Source organism: Euprymna scolopes, chromosome 19 (assembly GCF_053919585.1).
Source record: "Euprymna scolopes isolate OS-2025 chromosome 19, ASM5391958v1, whole genome shotgun sequence".
Lineage (NCBI taxonomy): Eukaryota > Metazoa > Mollusca > Cephalopoda > Sepiida > Sepiolidae > Euprymna > Euprymna scolopes.
In genome coordinates this window covers 127201978-127225206 of record NC_136500.1, presented here as the reverse complement: position 1 = coordinate 127225206, position 23229 = coordinate 127201978, and the positions used below count along the sequence as shown (strand labels likewise).

General features: G+C 30.6%; 1 protein-coding gene across 1 annotated transcript in view; it reads right to left on the bottom strand.

Moving 5' to 3' along the window:
• Positions 1 to 23229, bottom strand: part of LOC145239966 (FIGNL1-interacting regulator of recombination and mitosis-like) — a 119776-nt gene that overhangs the window by 56773 nt on the left and 39774 nt on the right. Inside the window, exons 9-12 of the mRNA XM_080103553.1 lie at positions 13044 to 13128; positions 10407 to 10551; positions 4145 to 4302; positions 1324 to 1472 (exon numbers count right to left, since the gene is read on the bottom strand). Coding sequence (XP_079959679.1) covers positions 1324 to 1472; positions 4145 to 4302; positions 10407 to 10551; positions 13044 to 13128 — 537 coding nt within the window. The remainder of the gene's footprint in view (positions 1 to 1323; positions 1473 to 4144; positions 4303 to 10406; positions 10552 to 13043; positions 13129 to 23229) is intronic.

Below are 23229 nucleotides of genomic sequence, written 5' to 3'. Positions count from 1 at the left end.
TTAAATGATAATAATTAGTAATAGTAGTAATAATATTAATAATAATTTTTAAAAAATACATATAAATTTAAAATAAAACAGATAGTAAAATGAAAATGTCCACATAAGATGAATATTAAGTAGACAATTGAAAACAGCTAAACAATGATTGAGAACACATACAAAATACCAACTCTCAGTATATCCACTTCTTTCTGCTGCTGGATTATTTTCTTCTGGGAGAAGAATTCATTCTTAGCAGCAGCAGCAGTAACACTTGTTTCAATTCAATTGAGTGGCGGTGTGAGTCCTCAAAAAGAGTGGTAACCCAACTCAATATAATATTATGGAGCCAATCTAAAGCAAACGCAAACGATGTTAGCTGCAATCTCTTGAATTGAAAAATATCACTCCTTATATTGAGCTCTTTTGGGTTGCCAAAAGTGTCTATTTCTGCATAATCACATGTTCAACTATCATCTTGAAATCAGTTTGTCTCTGCTTTATCGTTATTTTCATGGAAATTGTTCGAATGAGCTTTAATCTATGGTCCCACCTCGCCAAACTTTCACAAGATACACCCGTCTAACTGAAAACACTATCAATAATTCCCCCCACTCTTTATCTATGCCTAAACCTAAACGTAGATTCCATGAACAAAGCTTCTTTCTTAGAACTGCACGTATTGCATTTTCACCCCAAACAAGGCACATTGCCACTTTGGCGTAGGGGGTTACTATCAGGTGCAGTAACTACTGGGGCACTATGTTGGGATTTGGGCTGCAAAATGTCGGTTCACGTTACACTTGAACTTCTGCATGTCAGTACAGTTAGGAAAGCAGGGACCTGGAATGGAATTCCAGAGTCTCTTTTACATCTAGGGATATCTACTGTGTGGGGGTGGGATTTAGCTGCCTGTCGGGTTTTTCGAGGGTGTCTACATCATGGGGGCACAAGTGTCTGCAGTTCGTCAGAGCAATCACCATTAAAATACTTGTAGAACAGGCAGAGGGATGCAACGTTTCGTCGATGGGACAGAGGCTGAAGCTTAGATGCCAGTTCAGGGCCTATCAGATTGGCAACTCTCTTCTGAACCTTGTCTAGGAGCAAGAGACTAGCAGCAGATGCACCAGCCCAAATGTGACAACAATACTCCATACATGGGCAAATGGTGGCCTTATATATATTACAGGATACTTCCAGGTGTCAGTAGTTTTCTAGCACGGTAGAATATATATATTACAGGATACTTTCAGGTGTCAGTAGTTTTCTAGCACGGTAGAATATATATATTATAGGAATGATGATGAAATTTAATACATAATGAAAGGTTGAAATACTTGCCTGTATTAGATGTGAGAAGAAGGATCCTAAAGTAGCGATTTCCAATTAAATTGCTGACCAACGGATGAGTGGCATTTAACACTTGAAGTTGAATATCTTCTTGGCTTTGCTTGATCAATGAAGGAGCGTTTAACGAAGGTGGAGCCAGACTAGTATTTATTTAAAGAAAAATAATTGAAATTAAAGCATACATAAATAATTATAGAAAGATTTTAAGATTAGAAAAATTAAAAAAGTGAAATAAAATTTACATAAAGCTAAGGATGAAATAGGTAAATAGTCACCATGTCAACAAGGGTTTTTATTGAAAAAATTATTCTAATGTTTTTTGGGTTTTTTTCATTACTTAATAGTTTTAATAATGAATATTTATTATTGCAAAATGATTTGCTTGGTTGGTTGTTTTTGTTTTACGGCATATCAACCTTTTTCAGGTTATTTAATGATGAATCTAGTGATTTTGAGGAACGATTTTTTAATGGAGTATATTTGTTTATTAAGTCGGATTCTGTTTAACCCATAGTTGGGACCCTAACAGGTACTACCACTCCGGGTCAGAGTGGACCTGGGAGCAATGGCAATTAAAGGGTGGCTCCACACTCTCCAAGGCCCGCAAGCTGGGGCCTCACCATCAGATATAGTTTAAGGTCATATCCAGGACCGCAAAATAATTTGTAAGATATTTCTTTAAATGTTACTCACATTCAATTTGTTTTGTAAAAAAAAGTAAAAAAAAACAAAAAAAACAAAAACAAAAAAAAACACACTAATGCTTAATTTAAATAAAAATTTTATTTTAACATTTCATAAAGAAAATAAACACTAGTATGGATACCCCATGTCATTAGGTGTCCTAATTTTAGTAAATCACAAAAATTATAGAAAATTGTATTATGCATATTTTGAAAAAAAAAAAAAAAATTATGGTTAAGCAACTAATATACCTATTTACTATGCCTCCCCACGGGACAGAGTTAGACACCAGGGTCGTTTTTTAACGTGGAGAAAAGGTACAAAAATAAAAATTGTCTCAGTCGTGAAGGATTTCTCCTCCACTAAAAGAGAACAAGAAATAGAAGTGCAGCATCTGAAGAACATATACTACACTTTGATCTTGACCAAAAGGCCAAGGAGCAGGCAACAAAATGTGAGTAAATATTGAATTAAAAGTAATAATAAAAAAAATAAAAAAGTGGATTTGTTTTAAATTGTTTTAAATGTAATTAAGCTTTAAATAGATATTGTGAACAAAAAGTTTTATTAGAAACATCTGTTTTATTAATAAAACTCATTCTTAAATAAGATAGGAAAGTTTAAATCAGCTAAGAATGCTCATTAATAACTACAAGAATTAATTTCGTTTTGCCATCAGATGTGTTAGCTGCTAAGGTGATTGCGTTCACTATTAAGACACTCATCTAGAAGCGGTGATTTTTTTCAAAAATAAAACACCCTGCAAACTGCAATCGATATGTCTATAAAAGTGAGAATGTGTGTGCGAGGATACTTCTCAACCTATATACTCAACCAATTTTTTTATCTACAGACATGAAATTTGGTATATAGAGTATTCAGATATGTGGAAAACTTTTTATTTGGTTTTCATCCAAATAAAGGGCTGTTAAAGGGGTCAAAACTGAAAATTGGTATGTGGGAGGCTACTGGATTTTTATCTTGTTTTCAACTGTCTCATGACTGCATATGCACAGTCATAGAGCAATAGAGCTTCCTTATGCTAAGCTAAGTATGAGTTGGTTTAAAAACACTCTTGATCTTTACTCCTGATCTGAAATGGAACACGTACATCAAATCTGTTGCCAAAGCCACTGGGAAAATGGTGGAATCCTTCTATCAATCTAGTAGATATCTCACTGCTGATGCAATTCTCTATCTATATAAGAGTCAAGTTCGTCCATGGATGGAGTACTGTTGCCACATCTGGACAGAAGCTGCTAGAAAGGACTTATCCTACCTTGATAGAGTTCAAAATAGACTTTATAGCCTCGTAGGAGATGTCCTTTTTTCTTCCCTACAACCTCTTTCTCACAGAACAGATGTAGCGAGTTTGTCTTTGCTTTATTGTTATTTTCATGGAAAGTGTTCAACTGAGCTTTAATCTATGGTCCCCCGTTCGCCAAATTTTCACAAGAAACACTCGTCTAGCTGAAAACACTATCAATAATTCTCCCCCCCACTCTGGATTTGTGCCTAAACCTAAACGTAGATTCCATGAACAAAGCTTCTTTCTTAGAACTGCACGCCTGTGGAACTGTCTTCCGTTTTCCTGCTTTCCAGCTGACTACGATATGGTTGTCTTCAAGTCCAATGTAAATGAGTTCTTGATAAGCCGTTAAGTTAACAAATTTACTGAATTTCCATTACTGACAATTACTATATTGTCCAGTTGACAACTGTACACTCTTAACCCTTACCCTTGAGTGGCCTCTGGGCCTTGATAAGTGGTGATGCCTATGTAAAAAAAAAAAAAAAAAAACAACTCTTTGAATGTCATGTCAAGCTGGTGTAATGGTTATCACACTGGGGATTCAATGTCTTTAGATTTTGGTTTTGATCTCAGCTTAAGTATTTCTTTTTTTCTTTTTACATACAAGAAGCAAACGGTTTAGAAAAAAAATAATACTCGCATGCACATGTCTCAGTTTCTGTATTAATTAAGATATAATATTTATGCATATTTTACGACTGGGCAACACCAGGAAGCCTGCTAGTAGACAATAAAATTAGATTAAAATTTATTTCTGTGGCCCAGCACCCGACAATAATTGAAGACGACTGATAGAGATGAATTGTAATGTTTTACCTGTGCAAATGCAACAAAAGATTAAGGATGTACTGGCTACAGTCGCCCAAGTAAGCATCATACTCTTTCACTAAGGAAACGAGAACCTTCATTTGAAAACCACAAATCTTTATTGACTTCTGGAACGATTTTTCATTGGTTTGTGGACTTGGAAATTCCTAGGAAAGATGGAAACATTTCAAAAATGAAAAAAGAAGTCTCTTTATATTTACAAACACAAACTTTTTTTTTTTTTTTTTTTTTTTTTTTTTTACAAAGGCATCACCACATTATCAAGGCCCAGAGGCCACTCAAGGATAAGGGTTAAAGAGTGTACAGTAGAAGTTGGTCAATATAGTAATCATTAGTAATGAAAATTTGGTAAATTTAATAACTTATATGGAACGGCTCATCAAGAACTTATTTACTTTAGACTTGAACAAAACCATATTGTAGTCAGCCGGAAAGCAGGAAAACGGAAGACAATTCCACAGGCGTGCAGTTCTAAGAAAGAAGCTTTGTTCATGGAATCTACGTTTAGGTTTAGGCACAGATAAAGAGTGGGGGAAATTATTGATAGTGTTTACAGCTAGACGAGTGTTTCTTGTGAAAGTTTGGCGAGGGGGGACCATAGATTGAAGCTCAGTTGAACACTTTCCATGAAAATAACGATACATCAGAGACAAACTCGCAACATCTCTTCTGTGAGATAGAGGTTGCAAGGAGGAGAAAAGGACATCTCCTACGAGGCTACGAAGTCTATTTTGAACTCTATCAAGGCAGGACAAGTTCTTTCTAGCAGCTCCTGCCCAGATGTGGCAACAGTATTCCATCCTTGGACGTACCTGGCTCTTATATAGATAGAGAATAGCATCAGCAGTGAGATATCTACTGGATCGATAGAAAGATCCCACCATTTTTCCAGCGGCCTTGGCAACAGATTTGATATACGTGTTCCATTTAAGATCAGGAGTAATGGTCAAGCCCAGAAGCTTGTCAAAACTTGAGGCCTCCTGAAGACGAGAGCCATTCATTTCAATTGATGACAAATGTGGATTAGAATGTTGATGATGTAAAGAGAGAAGCTTGGTTTTAGATGCATTAAAAGTAACCAGCCACTCCTTTCCCCATTGTACTACGTGCTCAAGATCAGAGGAGAGAGAATTGGAGAGAACTTGCTCGTTTACTGTCTTAGATGTGGTACCATAAATGGTAGTGTCGTCAGCATAAATGTCTACAAATGATGTAAGGATATGATTTGGAAGATCATTAATGTAGATCAGGAAAAGAGTTGGGCCCAGGATGGATCCCTGAGGGACACCGGCATTAATATTGTGAGCTTCTGATTTTTGCCCGTCAACTACTACTCTTATGAATCTATCAGAAAGAAATGATTTAATAATTGAGAAGACTTTTCCAGCTATACCATAGCTAGCGATCTTATGAAGTAAACCTTTATGCCATACCCTATCAAAGGCTTTAGATATGTCAAGAGCAATTGCCCTAGAAAGATTGCCACCGTCGAGAGATTTGCTAATCCTATGCGATATAACTGTAAGGACATCTGCTGTAGATCTAGCAGAACGGAAACCATATTGAGTGTCACTAAGAAGGTTATTTTTGTTGAGATGTTTGATTACTTCTGTATTTAATACAGATTCTAGCAACTTACTCATGACGCACAGGAGACTTATTGGCCTGTACTGAGAGGGGGATGAGCGATCACCTGAATTCTTAAATACAGGGCATACTGATGAGATTTTCCAGGGAGATGGGAAACTATTCTCCTTAAGACAACGTTTAAACAGTTTTGTAAGTATGGGCGCTAGTTCAGGTTGAAGTTTTTTGAGTACTATGATTGGAATACCATCAGGGCCAGTTGCTTTACTGGAATCAAGGTTTTTGATTAGTTTGGCAACATCACGTACAGATATACGTATATCACATAGCGTGTTTTCTGATACAAGAGGAAATATTGGGGGTTGGCGGTCTTGGTCGCAAAGGGTAGAATTAGCTGCAAAGTTCTTGACAAAGAGTTTGGCTTTGTCTGATGCTGACGAGATTACCTCAGATCCATTGATAATAGTTGGGATGGAGCACACGCTTCTGTTCAGGATTCTGTTTGCTATTTGCCAAAACTGGTGGGAACCAAGCCGCTGCTCAGCTACTTTGGACTTAACAGATTGAGCATACAACTTTCTTGCGTTCCTTATTACTTTCTTACAATGGTTGCTGGCAGTCCTGAAAACGGCTTTAGTTTCCATACATCTATTACGTTTGAAGCAGTGGAAAAAGTGATTTCTGTGCGCAATGGCAGCAGCACATTCTGGAGAGAACCATGGCTGGCTGTTAGGTTTTTGCTGAAACTTTTTAGAGGGTATGAAATGGTCAATACCTACAATTAACCATTCAGTTAGGTCTAATACTATAGAGGACACATCCTTTTTAAACATGGAATGCAGAGGTAGATCAGATATAAATGTACGGAAGCTATCCCAGTCAGCCTTAGTGTATCGATATACTGTACGATGAAGAGGTACGTCTGGGGACTTATTACATTTCATTTTTATCTTAATTGATACAACAGAGTGATCGGAAGATCCAAGAGGCGACAGAACAGAAACTGAACATAGTTCAGGGCAAGTTGTGAGAAAAAGGTCTAGTAGGCTCGCATACTGGCCGTCATTATCGGGCACACGGGTAGGTTCCTGAACAATCTGAGTGAGGTCATAGGCAATGGAGAAATCATGACAGAACCTCCCCTCATCATCGGTCTTGTTTGAGTGGGTCAACCATTCGACGTTGTGAACATTGAAGTCTCCACATACGTGAATGTTAGCTGCAGGATAAGTAGAAAGGACTTGGTCAATTTTCTCAGATATGCTTTGAAAGATAGTAACTCCGCTGTTGTGGGGGCGATAGAGAGTAAATATAAATGCAGTAGTGTGAGCTAAAGCAACCCGGAAGCACATATAAGGTAAGTTAGGATCTTCCCTGGAGATGTCCCTCCCACATGGAAAGCTATCTTTAATATAGGCACATATTCCATGCCCATGGCGATCTTGGGGGTCAGATTTAGAAGTTAAGTTAGAGTATCCTGTAATTGCAAACTCATCAAGGGAAATAGCCTGTCCAATGCCAGTTTCACTTAAAAATAAAAGGTCTGGTTTAGTCTCCTGTAATTGGGTTTCAACCTCTGGAAGGTTAGAACGTAGACCCCTGATGTTGGAGAAGGAGACATGGTAGTAGGGGTCTACGTTGGAAGTTGGAGAACCGGGTTTAATCGTGTATTTTTTCTTGAAACTTGTCATGATGAAATTTTGGAATTTGTGGACTAGGTCGACAGATTTACTTAGAGCAGGACAGAGAGGGGAAACTAAGAGAGAAAAAGAAACGAAGAATTTTTTTTTTTTTTGTACCACATGATAAGGTAAAGCCGTAACAATTACCCACTAGTATGGCATCGAGAGGCCCCACCAGAAGCTACTGCATGGTCCAGATTCCATTCACCAAATGGCAATACAGCAGCCCCAGTACTTTGCACCTGCTGATAGGACAGCCTCCTTAGTGGTTAATCCAAGGTTCGGGTCCCTGACTATCAGGCGGATAACGTCAGCCCAGACAAAACGTTTACCTCCAGCACCCTTACTAGTGACATGGCTACAAGGATAGACATAGAAACAGAAAATTTCCACCAACTCTGCCAACTGTTCGCGCAAAAATACTGCCAACCTAGAAAACAGCTTTTTCTTCTCCCTTTGTCAGAAAAATCACTCATTTAAAAATGAGGACTGAGGGACAAATAAGAAGAAGCGAGAGTAACAGGAGCTGCCGATAACGCATCCACAATGCGTTTTCTACTCTCCATTAAAAAAAAAAAAAAAAAAAAAAAAAAAAAAAAAAAAAAAAAAAAAAAAATCAAAATAAAATAAAATAAAAAAATAACTATTAAGTATTGTACTTAATAAAAGTCCAACGGACCTGTTTAAGGGAAAGTATGGTGATAGATTCCCCTCCCACGAACTAAAAATGAGTACAATTAGGTAATCTATTTTTGCAATCAACTCGGTAGATAAATAAACATTTATGGACGAGAAAAAAAAAAAAAAAAAAAAAAAAAAAAAAAAAAAAAAATTAAAGCTAGCATTTAATACAACAGAAATACATAAATTAAATACTGAAATAAAATGTAGTTATTAATATTTGAATCTTAAAATAAAAAGTGCGAATTAATAGAGAAAATCACTTATCACAACAACGCATTCCGTCTCCAAACTAGTGAAGAATTTAACTTTTAATAGCGTTCAGAAGATTTTTTTTTTTTAAATTAACCGTTAAGAGAAAGCGTGATTTTATTCTGAACTTTAACTAATCACGTTTTAAGCAACTTATGATATAAAACAAAATCGGATGGGGGGGGGGGGGTTCTTCCGAAGTTAGTTGGTGACGATTATAAGTAATTGCGAGATAAGATGGGAGCCAGAAATTAGGGGTGGGGGACTGAAAATGATAATATAATGGATTGATTATACAATATTTAAGATCAACTTGGTAGATAAACATTTATGGACGAGAAAAAAAAAAAAAAAAAAAAAAAAAAAAAAAAAAAAAAACTTAAAATACAGTTGCATTCATAGTTATTGCATGCTTAAAAAATAAAATCAATACTATGTAATGATGACTAATAATCCTCAGTACAAAATTCATAATAGAATATATACTTAATTATTAACACAGTTCTAGCTGTGCTAATTATAATTATAATATCATCATCATCATATTCTTTAAAAGAAATATGATGGTGATGATGACTAGGCCTATGACAACAGCATATTCTTACTGTTTTTTTGACTCTTGAGTATATATCCAACAGAGTTAGACACAGTTAATCAACAGAGAACCACATCATTCTATATAAAAGCATGTAAGATATGAACGGATACAAACTCAGGAGTCAAAACAATGAAAAGAATATGCTGTTGTCCCAGCCCTAATGATGACTTCATTGTTAGAACAACTAGCATTTCACTACCTTTTTTTTTTTGATTCTTCAACGATTGCCAAGATTTTTTAATGTAATTTTTATATGAAGACCAGTTGGTCTGTTACGCTTCAGTTTGAAATTGCAATTTTATACATGTCCATGCATTGCTATAAGAGGCTTTGTATGTCCATCTCTTTGTCTGTTAAGTGGGGAGAACTGCTGTTTGCTCTCCCTCACCCCCCGTCCAGAGTGAACTGTTTTCTAAATGTGCAGAAAAAACAGCTTTTCACATCGGCTATCCATTAACTTAACGAGTTGAAGTTACACCCTCAAGATCTATTCAGAAACTGAGGTATTAGACCTCTAATCTCCTGTAAATTTGAAGAAAACATATATATTCTTATATTTATCTTAAACTATTTCTAAAACTTTCTACCTCTCTATATCTTTCTCTCCATTTAAATAGTTTCACTTAATTTCATCAAGTAGTTTGTTTTTTTTTACAGCGAAAAAATAATTTATGATACCAAGCAAAAGGTTCAATTTTTAGGATTGGTTGTTTTTGTTTTACGGCATATCAACCCTTTTCGGGTTATTTAATGCCGAATCCAAAGATTTTGAAGAAAAAATTTTTAATAGAATATATTTGTTGTTTTCAAGTCGGTTTCTATTCAACCCATAGTTGGAACCCTAACAGGTACTACCACTCTGGGTCAGAGTGGACCTGGGAGCAATGGTAATTAAAGAGTGGCTCCACACTCCCCAAAACCCACAAGCTGGGGCTTCACCACTGGATATAGTTTAAGGTCATATCCAGGACCCCCATTGAGAGACTTTTACCCTCTGCAAGGGGGCAGTCGGTGTATTCTAATGCCCCACCGACAGGGCCTCGATTTTTAGGAAGAAAAGCTAGTATTAGAGATGGGGAGAGAGTGTTGGCGCTTTAAACTTAGTTATCTCCCCATGGCGTGTTCAAAAAATTCTAAGATGGCTGACTTCAACGCACTCTCATAAAAGCATGTTTTTCCGCTGCAAAAAAAAAAAAACTCAATCAAATTAAGTGAAATTTATTTTTGGAGATCTTCAGTCCAAAACGGATACGTAAAATATAACCTTTTTTCGATATTTTCATTTTTCAATGTCTTGATTAAACTGTACAAGTACCATAAAGTCAGTTTGATATCAACTCTTTACTGTCTATTCATTTCGATTATGGTAAAAGCTATATTTGTGTATGGCTTACGTAATATAGATGATGATGTGTGTGTGTGTGTAAACATTAAATTATGCCTGACTTACCTCCCCTTGATTGTTCTCGCTGGGCATTCGTGGTGCAAGGGTCAGAAGGTTTGTGTAATTTGACTGAATATCAGAACATAAACACGCAATCATTTCATCGAGATTGAGACGACAATAAAGATTATCTTTGTATTGGATCGCCAATCTGTTTCCAAACGAAAAAACAACCATAAAAAAAAGAATAAAAACAACCATCAAAAAGAATAAAAACAAAAAATTAATTTTTACAGAGAATGACAAGAATGTAACAATTAAGCTTAACTATTTTGTTGAGAAGAAAGTTCTTGCGGAATTTTTAATTTTGATTTCAAATGATGTATTTTCAAATAAGTTTTTATAATAATACCTTTACTTTATATATCATTATATTATGTCTTCTTTTCAGAACGATGAATAAAAGATGGAAAAAAAAAGCAAATTCACACAATTTTTTTATTTTAATTCAAGCTAGACCAAAAAACTGCTGAAACAGCTCGCGATATCAAAGAAGCGTTTAGCCCTGAAACCACTACTGAACGCACAGTAGTGGTGGTTTAAGAAATTTTATGGTGGCGACGAGAGTTTTGAAGATGATGATCGTAATGGTCACCCATCGAATGTTGACAATAATCAATTAAGAGCTTTAGTCAATGTCATTTCATGCACAACTGTTCGAGAATTTGCTTCTGAATTTGACATCTTGTATATACAATCATTTCCAATCACGTGAGAAAGATCGGAAAGAAAAAAAACTTGATAAATGGTTGCCTTACGAATTAAACAACAATCAAAAGAAATGCCATTATGAAGTGTCATCTTCCCTTCTTTTACGCAACAAGAACGACCTGTTCCTCGACCAGATTTTGACTTGCGATGAAAAGTGGGTTCTTTACGACAACCGGTAACACTTAGCTCAGTGGTTAGATGCTGATAGGAATGTGGCCTCAGAAATACCCACCGGAGATCAGTGCAGGATTCCTTTCCATGTGCGATATGGCACTACAACCATCCTGATATTAAACATCTGATGATAGAGCAGCCGCTCTAAGCGCTATTAAAGAGTTAGGGCTCCTGTACTGTCAGTCGGAATACAGCAGCCAGACAAACTGTCAAACTGGTATCATCAAACTTGTCAGAGAAGAGTGGCCCAGTTCAATCATGTTAGCATACATGTTAAACAAGCACCCCCCCCCCAAGATCCCCAGTTTTAGGGGAAGGGAATGAAGCAGATGTGGGGGACAGCAATCATTGCCGTAGTCAGGAAACAAGGCTAAGCACTGAGTGTCTCTAATAAGTTCCCATGATCGCACCTTTGCTCCTGATTAATAGGCAAAGAAGGAGTATAGAAACCGGGCGATAGGCAGAGCCTACCTACTCCTTAAGCAGTTTAGGTTTGCAAACTGATGATTTCATCGAGGTTGTTGACCAGGACTGAAGAGGCTTTCCTCGCTCGTTTGGTGCCAAATCTAATAAGTATGAGTTATGTTTCTTGAGATGTTTTTCAAAATGGCAGGCAAAAAAATCCCACTCATTTACTGTTGCGATCTCTAGATGCCAGAAAGCCATCTACTATAATAGTTTCTTCTCTTGGACTGCTAGATTTTGGAATTTCCTCCCTGTTTCTTGCTTTCCTGGCTGTACTAACATGCAAAACTTTAAATGCGATGTGAAAAGACATCATGCTGCACAGATCTCGTCTCAGTTCTTTGTTAGGCATGACCCCAAATAGTAGCCCTTTCCATTCCAAGTGGCAATGTGCCTTGTTTGAGTTGAAAATGAGTAAAAAAAAAAAAACCCAAAAAAAAAACACAAAAGAAAACACAAAAAAAAAACCCCAAAACACAAAAAAAAAAAACCCCAAAACACAAAAGCAATCACTCCTCAGATACTCATAAAATTTAATTTTCTGAAGAAAAATAAAACAATTTGATCATTTTACGTGATTTTTAGAATATGATATTTTCATTTGTCAGGGATCTGTATATTATACAGATCTTTCTTTATTTTTGTTTTTTAATGCGAGAGGATTCTGGACAAGAAACAAATTTCTCAACCTGGAGTCTACAACCCTCCTCTCATTCAGTAAGTTTGCATTTTGATTGATAGGTGTGTGTGTGGGGGGGCGTAACAGGGTATTATCTACAATATTTTTTTGTTTTTCATATTGAAAATATCAACTAATATGTTATAAAAATAACATTCATTGATATTGATAAAACAAAAGTCTTCTACCTCCCCTATCCATGAATCATTTGAATTATGGCAAAATCAATATTTTCCAAGACAGAGCAAACAAACAAGGTAAATATTGATTAAAAGTGAAAGAGAAAAAGAAAGAAAAAGTGAGAGAAAGAAGAAACAAGGAGAAATAAGATCGAGCTAAATAAAAAAAAAAATGAAATAAAGAACTCATCATTAGGGCTATGACAACAATATTTTTATCGTTATTTTGACTCTTGACTATATATCCGACACAGTTAGACACAGCTAATCAACCAAGATCCACATCACTCCATATAAAAGCATATAAGATATCAACAGATATACACTCGAGAGTCAAAACAATGAAAAGAATATGCTGTTGTCCTAGGCCTACTCATCACCTGCATGATTACACAACAATATTATGATAGATTTGCTGTCAGGAATGCAACTTACTTGGATAAGGATTTCCACAAACTGACCACTATCTTTATATCCAACGCCGGTACCAATTGGCATAAGTTGAACAGGCCGTGACAGACTGAAAAAGGGATAGAAAATAATCAAAGAATTCTACTCTCTTTATCAGATACGCAATATTTACGCTGGAAACAATATTTATGCTGGAAACAATATTTACGCTGGAAACAGTATTTATGTAGGAAACAATATTTACGAAAGAAAACAATATTTACGAAAGAAAACAATATTTACGAAAGAAAACAATATTTACGAAAGAAAACAATATTATGAAGAAAACAATATTTATGAAGGAAACAATATTTATGCTGGAAACAATATTTAGCTGGAACAGTATTTATGTAGGAAACAATATTTATGAAGGAAACAATATTTATGAAGGAAACAATATTTATGAAGGAAACAATATTTATGCTGGAAACAATATTTATGAAGGAAACAATATTTATGAAGGAAACAATATTTATGAAGGAAACAATATTTATGCTGGAAACAATATTTATGCTGGAAACAATATTTATGCTGGAAACAATATTTATGAAGGAAACAATATTTATGAAGGAAACAATATTTATGAAGGAAACAATATTTATGCTGGAAACAATATTTATGAAGGAAACAATATTTATGCTGGAAACAATATTTATGCTGGAAACAATATTTATGAAGGAAACAATATTTATGAAGGAAACAATATTTATGAAGGAAACAATATTTATGAAGGAAACAATATTTATGAAGGAAACAATATTTATGAAGGAAACAATATTTATGAAGAAAACAATATTTATGCTGGAAACAATATTTATGAAGGAAACAATATTTATGAAGGAAACAATATTTATGAAGGAAACAATATTTATGAAGGAAACAATATTTATGAAGAAAACAATATTTATGAAAGAAAACAATATTTATGAAGGAAACAATATTTATGAAGGAAACAATATTTATGAAGGAAACAATATTTATGAAGGAAACAATATTTATGAAGGAAACAATATTTATGAAAGAAACAATATTTATGAAGAAAACAATATTTATGAAGGAAACAATATTTATGAAGGAAACAATATTTATGCTGGAAACAATATTTATGAAGGAAACAATATTTATGAAAGAAAACAATTTTTATGAAGGAAACAATATTTATGAAGGAAACAATATTTATGAAGGAAACAATATTTATGAAGGAAACAATATTTATGAAGGAAACAATATTTATGAAGGAAACAATATTTATGCTGGAAACAATATTTATGAAGGAAACAATATTTATGCTGGAAACAATATTTATGCTGGAAACAATATTTATGAAGGAAACAATATTTATGAAGGAAACAATATTTATGAAGGAAACAATATTTATGAAGGAAACAATATTTATGAAGGAAACAATATTTATGAAGGAAACAATATTTATGCTGGAAACAATATTTGTGAAGGAAACAATATTTATGAAGGAAACAATATTTATGAAGGAAACAATATTTATGAAAGAAAACAATATTTATGAAAGAAAACAATATTTATGAAAGGAAACAATATTTATGAAGGAAACAATATTCATGCTGGAAACAATATTTATGAAGGAAACAATATTTACGAAAGAAAACAATATTTATGCTGGAAACAATATTTATGAAGGAAACCATATTTATGAAGGAAACCATATTTATGAAGGAAACCATATTTATGAAGGAAACAATATTTATGAAGGAAACAATATTTATGAAGGAAACAATATTTATGAAAGAAACAATATTTATGAAGAAAACAATATTTATGCTGGAAACAATATTTATGAAGGAAACAATATTTATGAAGGAAACAATATTTATGAAGGAAAAAATATTTATGCTGGAAACAATATTTATGAAGGAAACAATATTTATGCTGGAAACAATATTTATGAAGGAAACAATATTTATGAAGGAAACAATATTTATGAAGGAAACAATATTTATGAAGGAAACAATATTTATGCTGGAAACAATATTTATGAAGGAAACAATATTTACGAAAGAAAACAATATTTATGCTGGAAACAATATTTATGAAGGAAACAATATTTATGAAGGAAACCATATTTATGAAGGAAACAATATTTATGAAGGAAACAATATTTATGCTGGAAACAATATTTATGCTGGAAACAATATTTATGCTGGAAACAATATTTATGAAGGAAACAATATTTATGAAGGAAACAATATTTATGAAGGAAACAATATTTATGAAGAAAACAATATTTACACTGGAAACAATATTTATGAAGGAAACAATATTTATGCTGGAAACAATATTTACGCTGGAAACAATATTTATGAAGAAAACAATATTTATGAAGGAAACAAAATTTATGAAGGAAACAATATTTATGAAGGAAACAATGTTTATGAAGGAAACAATGTTTATGAAGGAAACAATATTTATGAAGGAAACAATATTTATGAAGGACACAATATTTATGAAGGAAACAAAATTTATGAAGGAAACAATGTTTATGAAGGAAACAATGTTTATGAAGGAAACAATATTTATGCTGGAAACAATATTTATGCTGGAAACAATATTTATGAAGGAAACAAAATTTATGAAGGAAACAATATTTATGAAGGAAACAATATTTATGCTGGAAACAATATTTATGCTGGAAACAATATTTATGAAGGAAACAATATTTATGAAGGAAACAATATTTATGAAGGAAACAATATTTATGTAGGAAACAATATTTACGAAAGAAAACAATATTTATGAAGGAAACAATATTTATGCTGGAAACAATATTTATGAAGGAAACAATATTTATGAAGGAAACAATATTTATGAGGGAAAAAATATTTATGCTGGAAACAATATTTATGCTGGAAACAATATTTATGAAGGAAACAATATTTATGAAGGAAACAATATTTATGAAGGAAACAATATTTATGAAGGAAACAATATTTATGTAGGAAACAATATTTACGAAAGAAAACAATATTTATGAAGGAAACAATATTTATGCTGGAAACAATATTTATGAAGGAAACAATATTTATGAAGGAAACAATATTTATGAAGGAAACAATATTTATGAAGGAAACAATATTTATGAAGGAAACAATATTTATGGAGGAAACAATATTTATGAAGGAAACAATATTTATGGAGGAAACAATATTTATGAAGGAAACAATATTTATGAAGGAAACAATATTTATGAAGAAAACAATATTTATGAAGGAAACAATATTTATGGAGGAAACAATATTTATGAAGGAAACAATATTTATGAAGGAAACAATATTTATGAAGGAAACAATATTTATGAAGGAAACAATATTTATGAAGGAAACAATATTTATGAAGGAAACAATATTTATGCTGGAAAAAATATTTATGAAGGAAACAATATTTATGAAGGAAACAATATTTATGAAGGAAACAATATTTATGGAGGAAACAATATTTATGAAGAAAACAATATTTATGAAGGAAACAATATTTATGCTGGAAACAACATTTAGCTGGAAAAGTATTTATGTAGGAAACAATATTTATGAAGGAAACAATATTTACGCTGGAAAAAATATTTATGAAGGAAACAATATTTATGAAGGAAACAATATTTACGAAAGAAAACAATATTTATGAAGAAAACAATATTTATGAAGGAAACAATATTTATGAAGGAAACAATATTTATGCTGGAGACAATATTTATGAGGAGAAACAATATTTATGAAGGAAACAATATTTATGAAGGAAACAATATTTACGCTGTAAACAATATTTATGAAGGAAACAATATTTATGAAGGAAACAATATTTATGAAGGAAACAATATTTACGCTGTAAACAATATTTATGAAGGAAACAATATTTATGAAGGACACAATATTTATGCTGGAGACAATATTTATGAGGGAAACAATATTTATGAAGGAAACAATATTTATGAAGGAAACAATATTTACGCTGTAAACAATATTTATGAAGAAAACAATATTTATGAAGGAAACAATATTTATGAAGGAAACAATATTTACGCTGTAAACAATATTTATGAAGGAAACAATATTTATGAAGGAAACAATATTTATGCTGGAAACAATATTTACGCTGTAAACAATATTTATGAAGGAAACAATATTTATGCTGGAAACAATATTTACGCTGGAAACAATATTTATGAAGAAAACAATATTTATGAAGGAAACAATATTTATGCTGGAAACAATATTTATGAAGGAAACAATATTTATGCTGGAAACAACATTTATGAAGGAAACAATATTTATGAAGGAAACAATATTTATGAAGGAAACAATATTTATGAAGGAAACAATATTTATGAATGAAACAATATTTATGCTGGAAACAATATTTATGAAGGAAACAATATTTACGCTGGAAAAAAATATTTATGAAGGAAACAATATTTATGCTGGAAACAATATTTATGAAGGAAACAATATTTATGAAGGAAACAATATTTATGCTGGAAACAATATTTATGAAGAAAACAATATTTATGAAGGAAACAATATTTATGAAGGAAACAATATTTATGAAGGAAACAATATTTATGCTGGAAACAATATTTATGAAGGAAACAATATTTATGCTGGAAACAATATTTATGAAGGAAACAATATTTATGCTGGAAACAATATTTATGAAGGAAACAATATTTATGAAGGAAACAATATTTATGCTGGAAACAATATTTATGAAGGAAACAATATTTATGAAGGAAACAATATTTATGCTGGAAACAATATTTATGAAGAAAACAATATTTATTAAGGAAACAATATTTATGAAGGAAACAATATTTATTAAGGAAACAATATTTATGAAGGAAACAATATTTATGCTGGAAACAATATTTATGAAGGAAACAATATTTATGAAGAAAACAATATTTATGAAGGAAACAATATTTATGCTGGAAACAATATTTATGAAGGAAACAATATTTATGAAGGAAACAATATTTATGAAGGAAACAATATTTATGAAGGAAACAATATTTATGCTGGAAACAATATTTATGAAGGAAACAATATTTATGAAGGAAACAATATTTATGAAGGAAACAATATTTATGAAGGAAACAATATTTATGCTGGAAACAATATTTATGAAGAAAACAATATTTATGAAGGAAACAATATTTATGAAGGAAACAATATTTATGCTGGAAACAATATTTATGAAGGAAACAATATTTATGAAGGAAACAATATTTATGCTGGAAACAATATTTATGAAGGAAACAATATTTATGAAGGAAACAATATTTATGAAGGAAACAATATTTATGAAGGAAACAATATTTATGAAGGAAACAATATTTATGAAGGAAACAATATTTATGAAGGAAACAATATTTATGAAGGAAACAATATTTATGAAGGAAACAATATTTATGCTGGAAACAATATTTATGAAGGAAACAATATTTATGAAGGAAACAATATTTATGAAGGAAACAATATTTATGAAGGAAACAATATTTATGCTGGAAACAATATTTATGAAGGAAACAATATTTATGAAGGAAACAATATTTATGAAGGAAACAATATTTATGCTGGAAACAATATTTACGCTGGAAACAATATTTATGAAGAAAACAATATTTATGAAGGAAACAATATTTATGAAGGAAACAATATTTATGAAGGAAACAATATTTATGCTGGAAACAATATTTACGCTGTAAACAATATTTATGAAGGAAACAATATTTATGCTGGAAACAATATTTACGCTGGAAACAATATTTATGAAGAAAACAATATTTATGAAGGAAACAATATTTACGCTGGAAACAATATTTATGAAGGAAACAATATTTATGCTGGAAACAACATTTATGAAGGAAACAATATTTATGAAGGAAACAATATTTATGAAGGAAACAATATTTATGAAGGAAACAATATTTACGCTGGAAAAAAATATTTATGAAGGAAACAATATTTATGCTGGAAACAATATTTATGAAGGAAACAATATTTATGAAGGAAACAATATTTATGCTGGAAACAATATTTATGAAGAAAACAATATTTATGAAGGAAACAATATTTATGAAGGAAACAATATTTATGAAGGAAACAATATTTATGCTGGAAACAATATTTATGAAGGAAACAATATTTATGCTGGAAACAATATTTATGAAGGAAACAATATTTATGCTGGAAACAATATTTATGAAGGAAACAATATTTATGAAGGAAACAATATTTATGCTGGAAACAATATTTATGAAGGAAACAATATTTATGAAGGAAACAATATTTATGCTGGAAACAATATTTATGAAGAAAACAATATTTATTAAGGAAACAATATTTATGAAGGAAACAATATTTATTAAGGAAACAATATTTATGAAGGAAACAATATTTATGCTGGAAACAATATTTATGAAGGAAACAATATTTATGAAGAAAACAATATTTATGAAGGAAACAATATTTATGCTGGAAACAATATTTATGCTGGAAACAATATTTATGAAGGAAACAATATTTATGAAGGAAACAATATTTATGAAGGAAACAATATTTATGAAGGAAACAATATTTATGAAGGAAACAATATTTATGAAGGAAACAATATTTATGAAGGAAACAATATTTATGAAGGAAACAATATTTATGCTGGAAACAATATTTATGAAGAAAACAATATTTATGAAGGAAACAATATTTATGAAGGAAACAATATTTATGCTGGAAACAATATTTATGAAGGAAACAATATTTATGAAGGAAACAATATTTATGCTGGAAACAATATTTATGAAGAAAACAATATTTATGAAGGAAACAATATTTATGAAGGAAACAATATTTATGAAGGAAACAATATTTATGAAGGAAACAATATTTATGAAGGAAACAATATTTATGAAGGAAACAATATTTATGAAGGAAACAATATTTATGAAGGAAACAATATTTATGAAGGAAACAATATTTATGCTGGAAACAATATTTATGAAGGAAACAATATTTATGAAGGAAACAATATTTATGAAGGAAACAATATTTATGAAGGAAACAATATTTATGCTGGAAACAATATTTATGAAGGAAACAATATTTATGAAGGAAACAATATTTATGAAGGAAACAATATTTATGCTGGAAACAATATTTACGCTGGAAACAATATTTATGAAGAAAACAATATTTATGCTGGAAACAATATTTATGAAGGAAACAATATTTATGCTGGAAACAACATTTATGAAGGAAACAATATTTATGAAGGAAACAATATTTATGAAGGAAACAATATTTATGAATGAAACAATATTTATGAAGGAAACAATATTTATGCTGGAAACAATATTTATGAAGGAAACAATATTTATGAAGGAAACAATATTTATGAAGGAAACAATATTTATGAAGGAAACAATATTTATGCTGGAAACAATATTTATGAAGGAAACAATATTTATGAAGGAAACAATATTTATGAAGGAAACAATATTTATGCTGGAAACAATATTTACGCTGGAAACAATATTTATGAAGAAAACAATATTTATGCTGGAAACAATATTTATGAAGGAAACAATATTTATGCTGGAAACAACATTTATGAAGGAAACAATATTTATGAAGGAAACAATATTTATGAAGGAAACAATATTTATGAATGAAACAATATTTATGAAGGAAACAATATTTATGAAGGAAACAATATTTATGAAGGAAACAATATTTATGAAGGAAACAATATTTATGCTGGAAACAATATTTATGAAGGAAACAATATTTATGAAGGAAACAATATTTATGAGGGAAAAAATATTTATGCTGGAAACAATATTTATGCTGGAAACAATATTTATGAAGGAAACAATATTTATGAAGGAAACAATATTTATGCTGGAACCAATATTTATGAAGGAAACAATATTTACACTGGAAACAATATTTATGAAGGAAACAATATTTATGCTGGAAACAATATTTATGCTGGAAACAATATTTATGCTGGAAACAATATTTATGAAGGAAACAATATTTATGAAGGAAACAATATTTATGAAGAAAACAATATTTATGAAGGAAACAAAATTTATGAAGGAAACAATTTATGAAGGAAACAATTTATGAAGGAAACAATATTTATGAAGGAAACAATATTTATGCTGGAAACAATATTTATGAAGGAAACAATATTCATGAAGAAAACAATATTTATGAAGGAAACAATATTTATGAAGGAAACAATATTTATGAAGGAAACAATATTTATGCTGGAAACAATATTTATGAAGGAAACAATATTTATGAAGAAAACAATATTTATGAAGAAAACAATATTTATGAAGGAAACAATATTTATGAAGGAAACAATATTTATGAAGGTAACAATATTTATGGAGGAAACAATATTTATGAAGAAAACAATATTTATGAAGGAAACAATATTTATGAAGAAAACAATATTTATGAAGGAAACAATATTATGAAGGAAACAATATTTATGAAGGAAACAATATTTATGAAGGAAACAATATTTATGCTGGAAACAATATTTATGAAGGAAACAATATTTATGAAGAAAACAATATTTATGCTGGAAACAATATTTATGAAGGAAACAATATTTATGAAGAAAACAATATTTATGAAGGAAACAATATTTATGAAGGAAACAATATTTATGAAGAAAACAATATTTATGAAGAAAACAATATTTATGAAGGAAACAATATTTATGAAGGAAACAATATTTATGAAGAAAACAATATTTATGAAGAAAACAATATTTATGAAGAAAACAATATTTATGAAGGAAACAATATTTATGAAGGAAACAATATTTATGAAGGAAACAATATTTATGAAGGAAACAATATTTATGAAGGAAACAATATTTATGAAGAAAACAATATTTATGAAGGAAACAATATTTATGAAGGAAACAATATTTATGAAGGAAACAATATTTATGAAGAAAACAATATTTATGAAGAAAACAATATTTATGAATGAAACAATATTTATGAAGGAAACAATATTTATGAAGGAAACAATATTTATGGAGGAAACAATATTTATGAAGAAAACAATATTTATGAAGAAAACAATATTTATGAATGAAACAATATTTATGAAGGAAACAATATTTATGAAGGTAACAATATTTATGGAGGAAACAATATTTATGAAGAAAACAATATTTATGAAGGAAACAATATTTATGAAGAAAACAATATTTATGAAGGAAACAATATTATGAAGGAAACAATATTTATGAAGGAAACAATATTTATGAAGGAAACAATATTTATGAAGGAAACAATATTTATGAAGAAAACAATATTTATGAAGGAAACAATATTTATGGAGGAAACAATATTTATGAAGGAAACAATATTTATGAAGGAAACAATATTTATGAAGGAAACAATATTTATGCTGGAAACAATATTTATGAAGGAAACAATATTTATGAAGGAAACAATATTTATGAGGGAAAAAATATTTATGAAGGAAACAATATTTATGCTGGAAACAATATTTATGAAGGAAACAATATTTATGAAGGAAACAATATTTATGGAGGAAACAATATTTATGAAGAAAACAATATTTATGAAGGAAACAATATTTATGAAGGAAACAATATTTATGCTGGAGACAATATTTATGAGGGAAACAATATTTATGAAGGAAACAATATTTACGTTGGAAACAATATTTATGAAGGAAACAATATTTATGAAGGAAACAATATTTACGCTGTAAACAATATTTATGAAGGAAACAATATTTATGAAGAAAACAATATTTATGAAGGAAACAATATTTATGAAGGAAACAATATTTACGCTGTAAACAATATTTATGAAGGAAACAATATTTATGAAGGAAACAATATTTATGCTGGAAACAATATTTACGCTGTAAACAATATTTATGAAGGAAACAATATTTATGAAGGAAACAATATTTATGCTGGAAACAATATTTACGCTGGAAACAATATTTATGAAGAAAACAATATTTATGAAAGAAACAATATTTACGCTGGAAACAATATTTATGAAGGAAACAATATTTATGCTGGAAACAACATTTATGAAGAAAACAATATTTATGAAGGAAACAATATTTATGAAGGA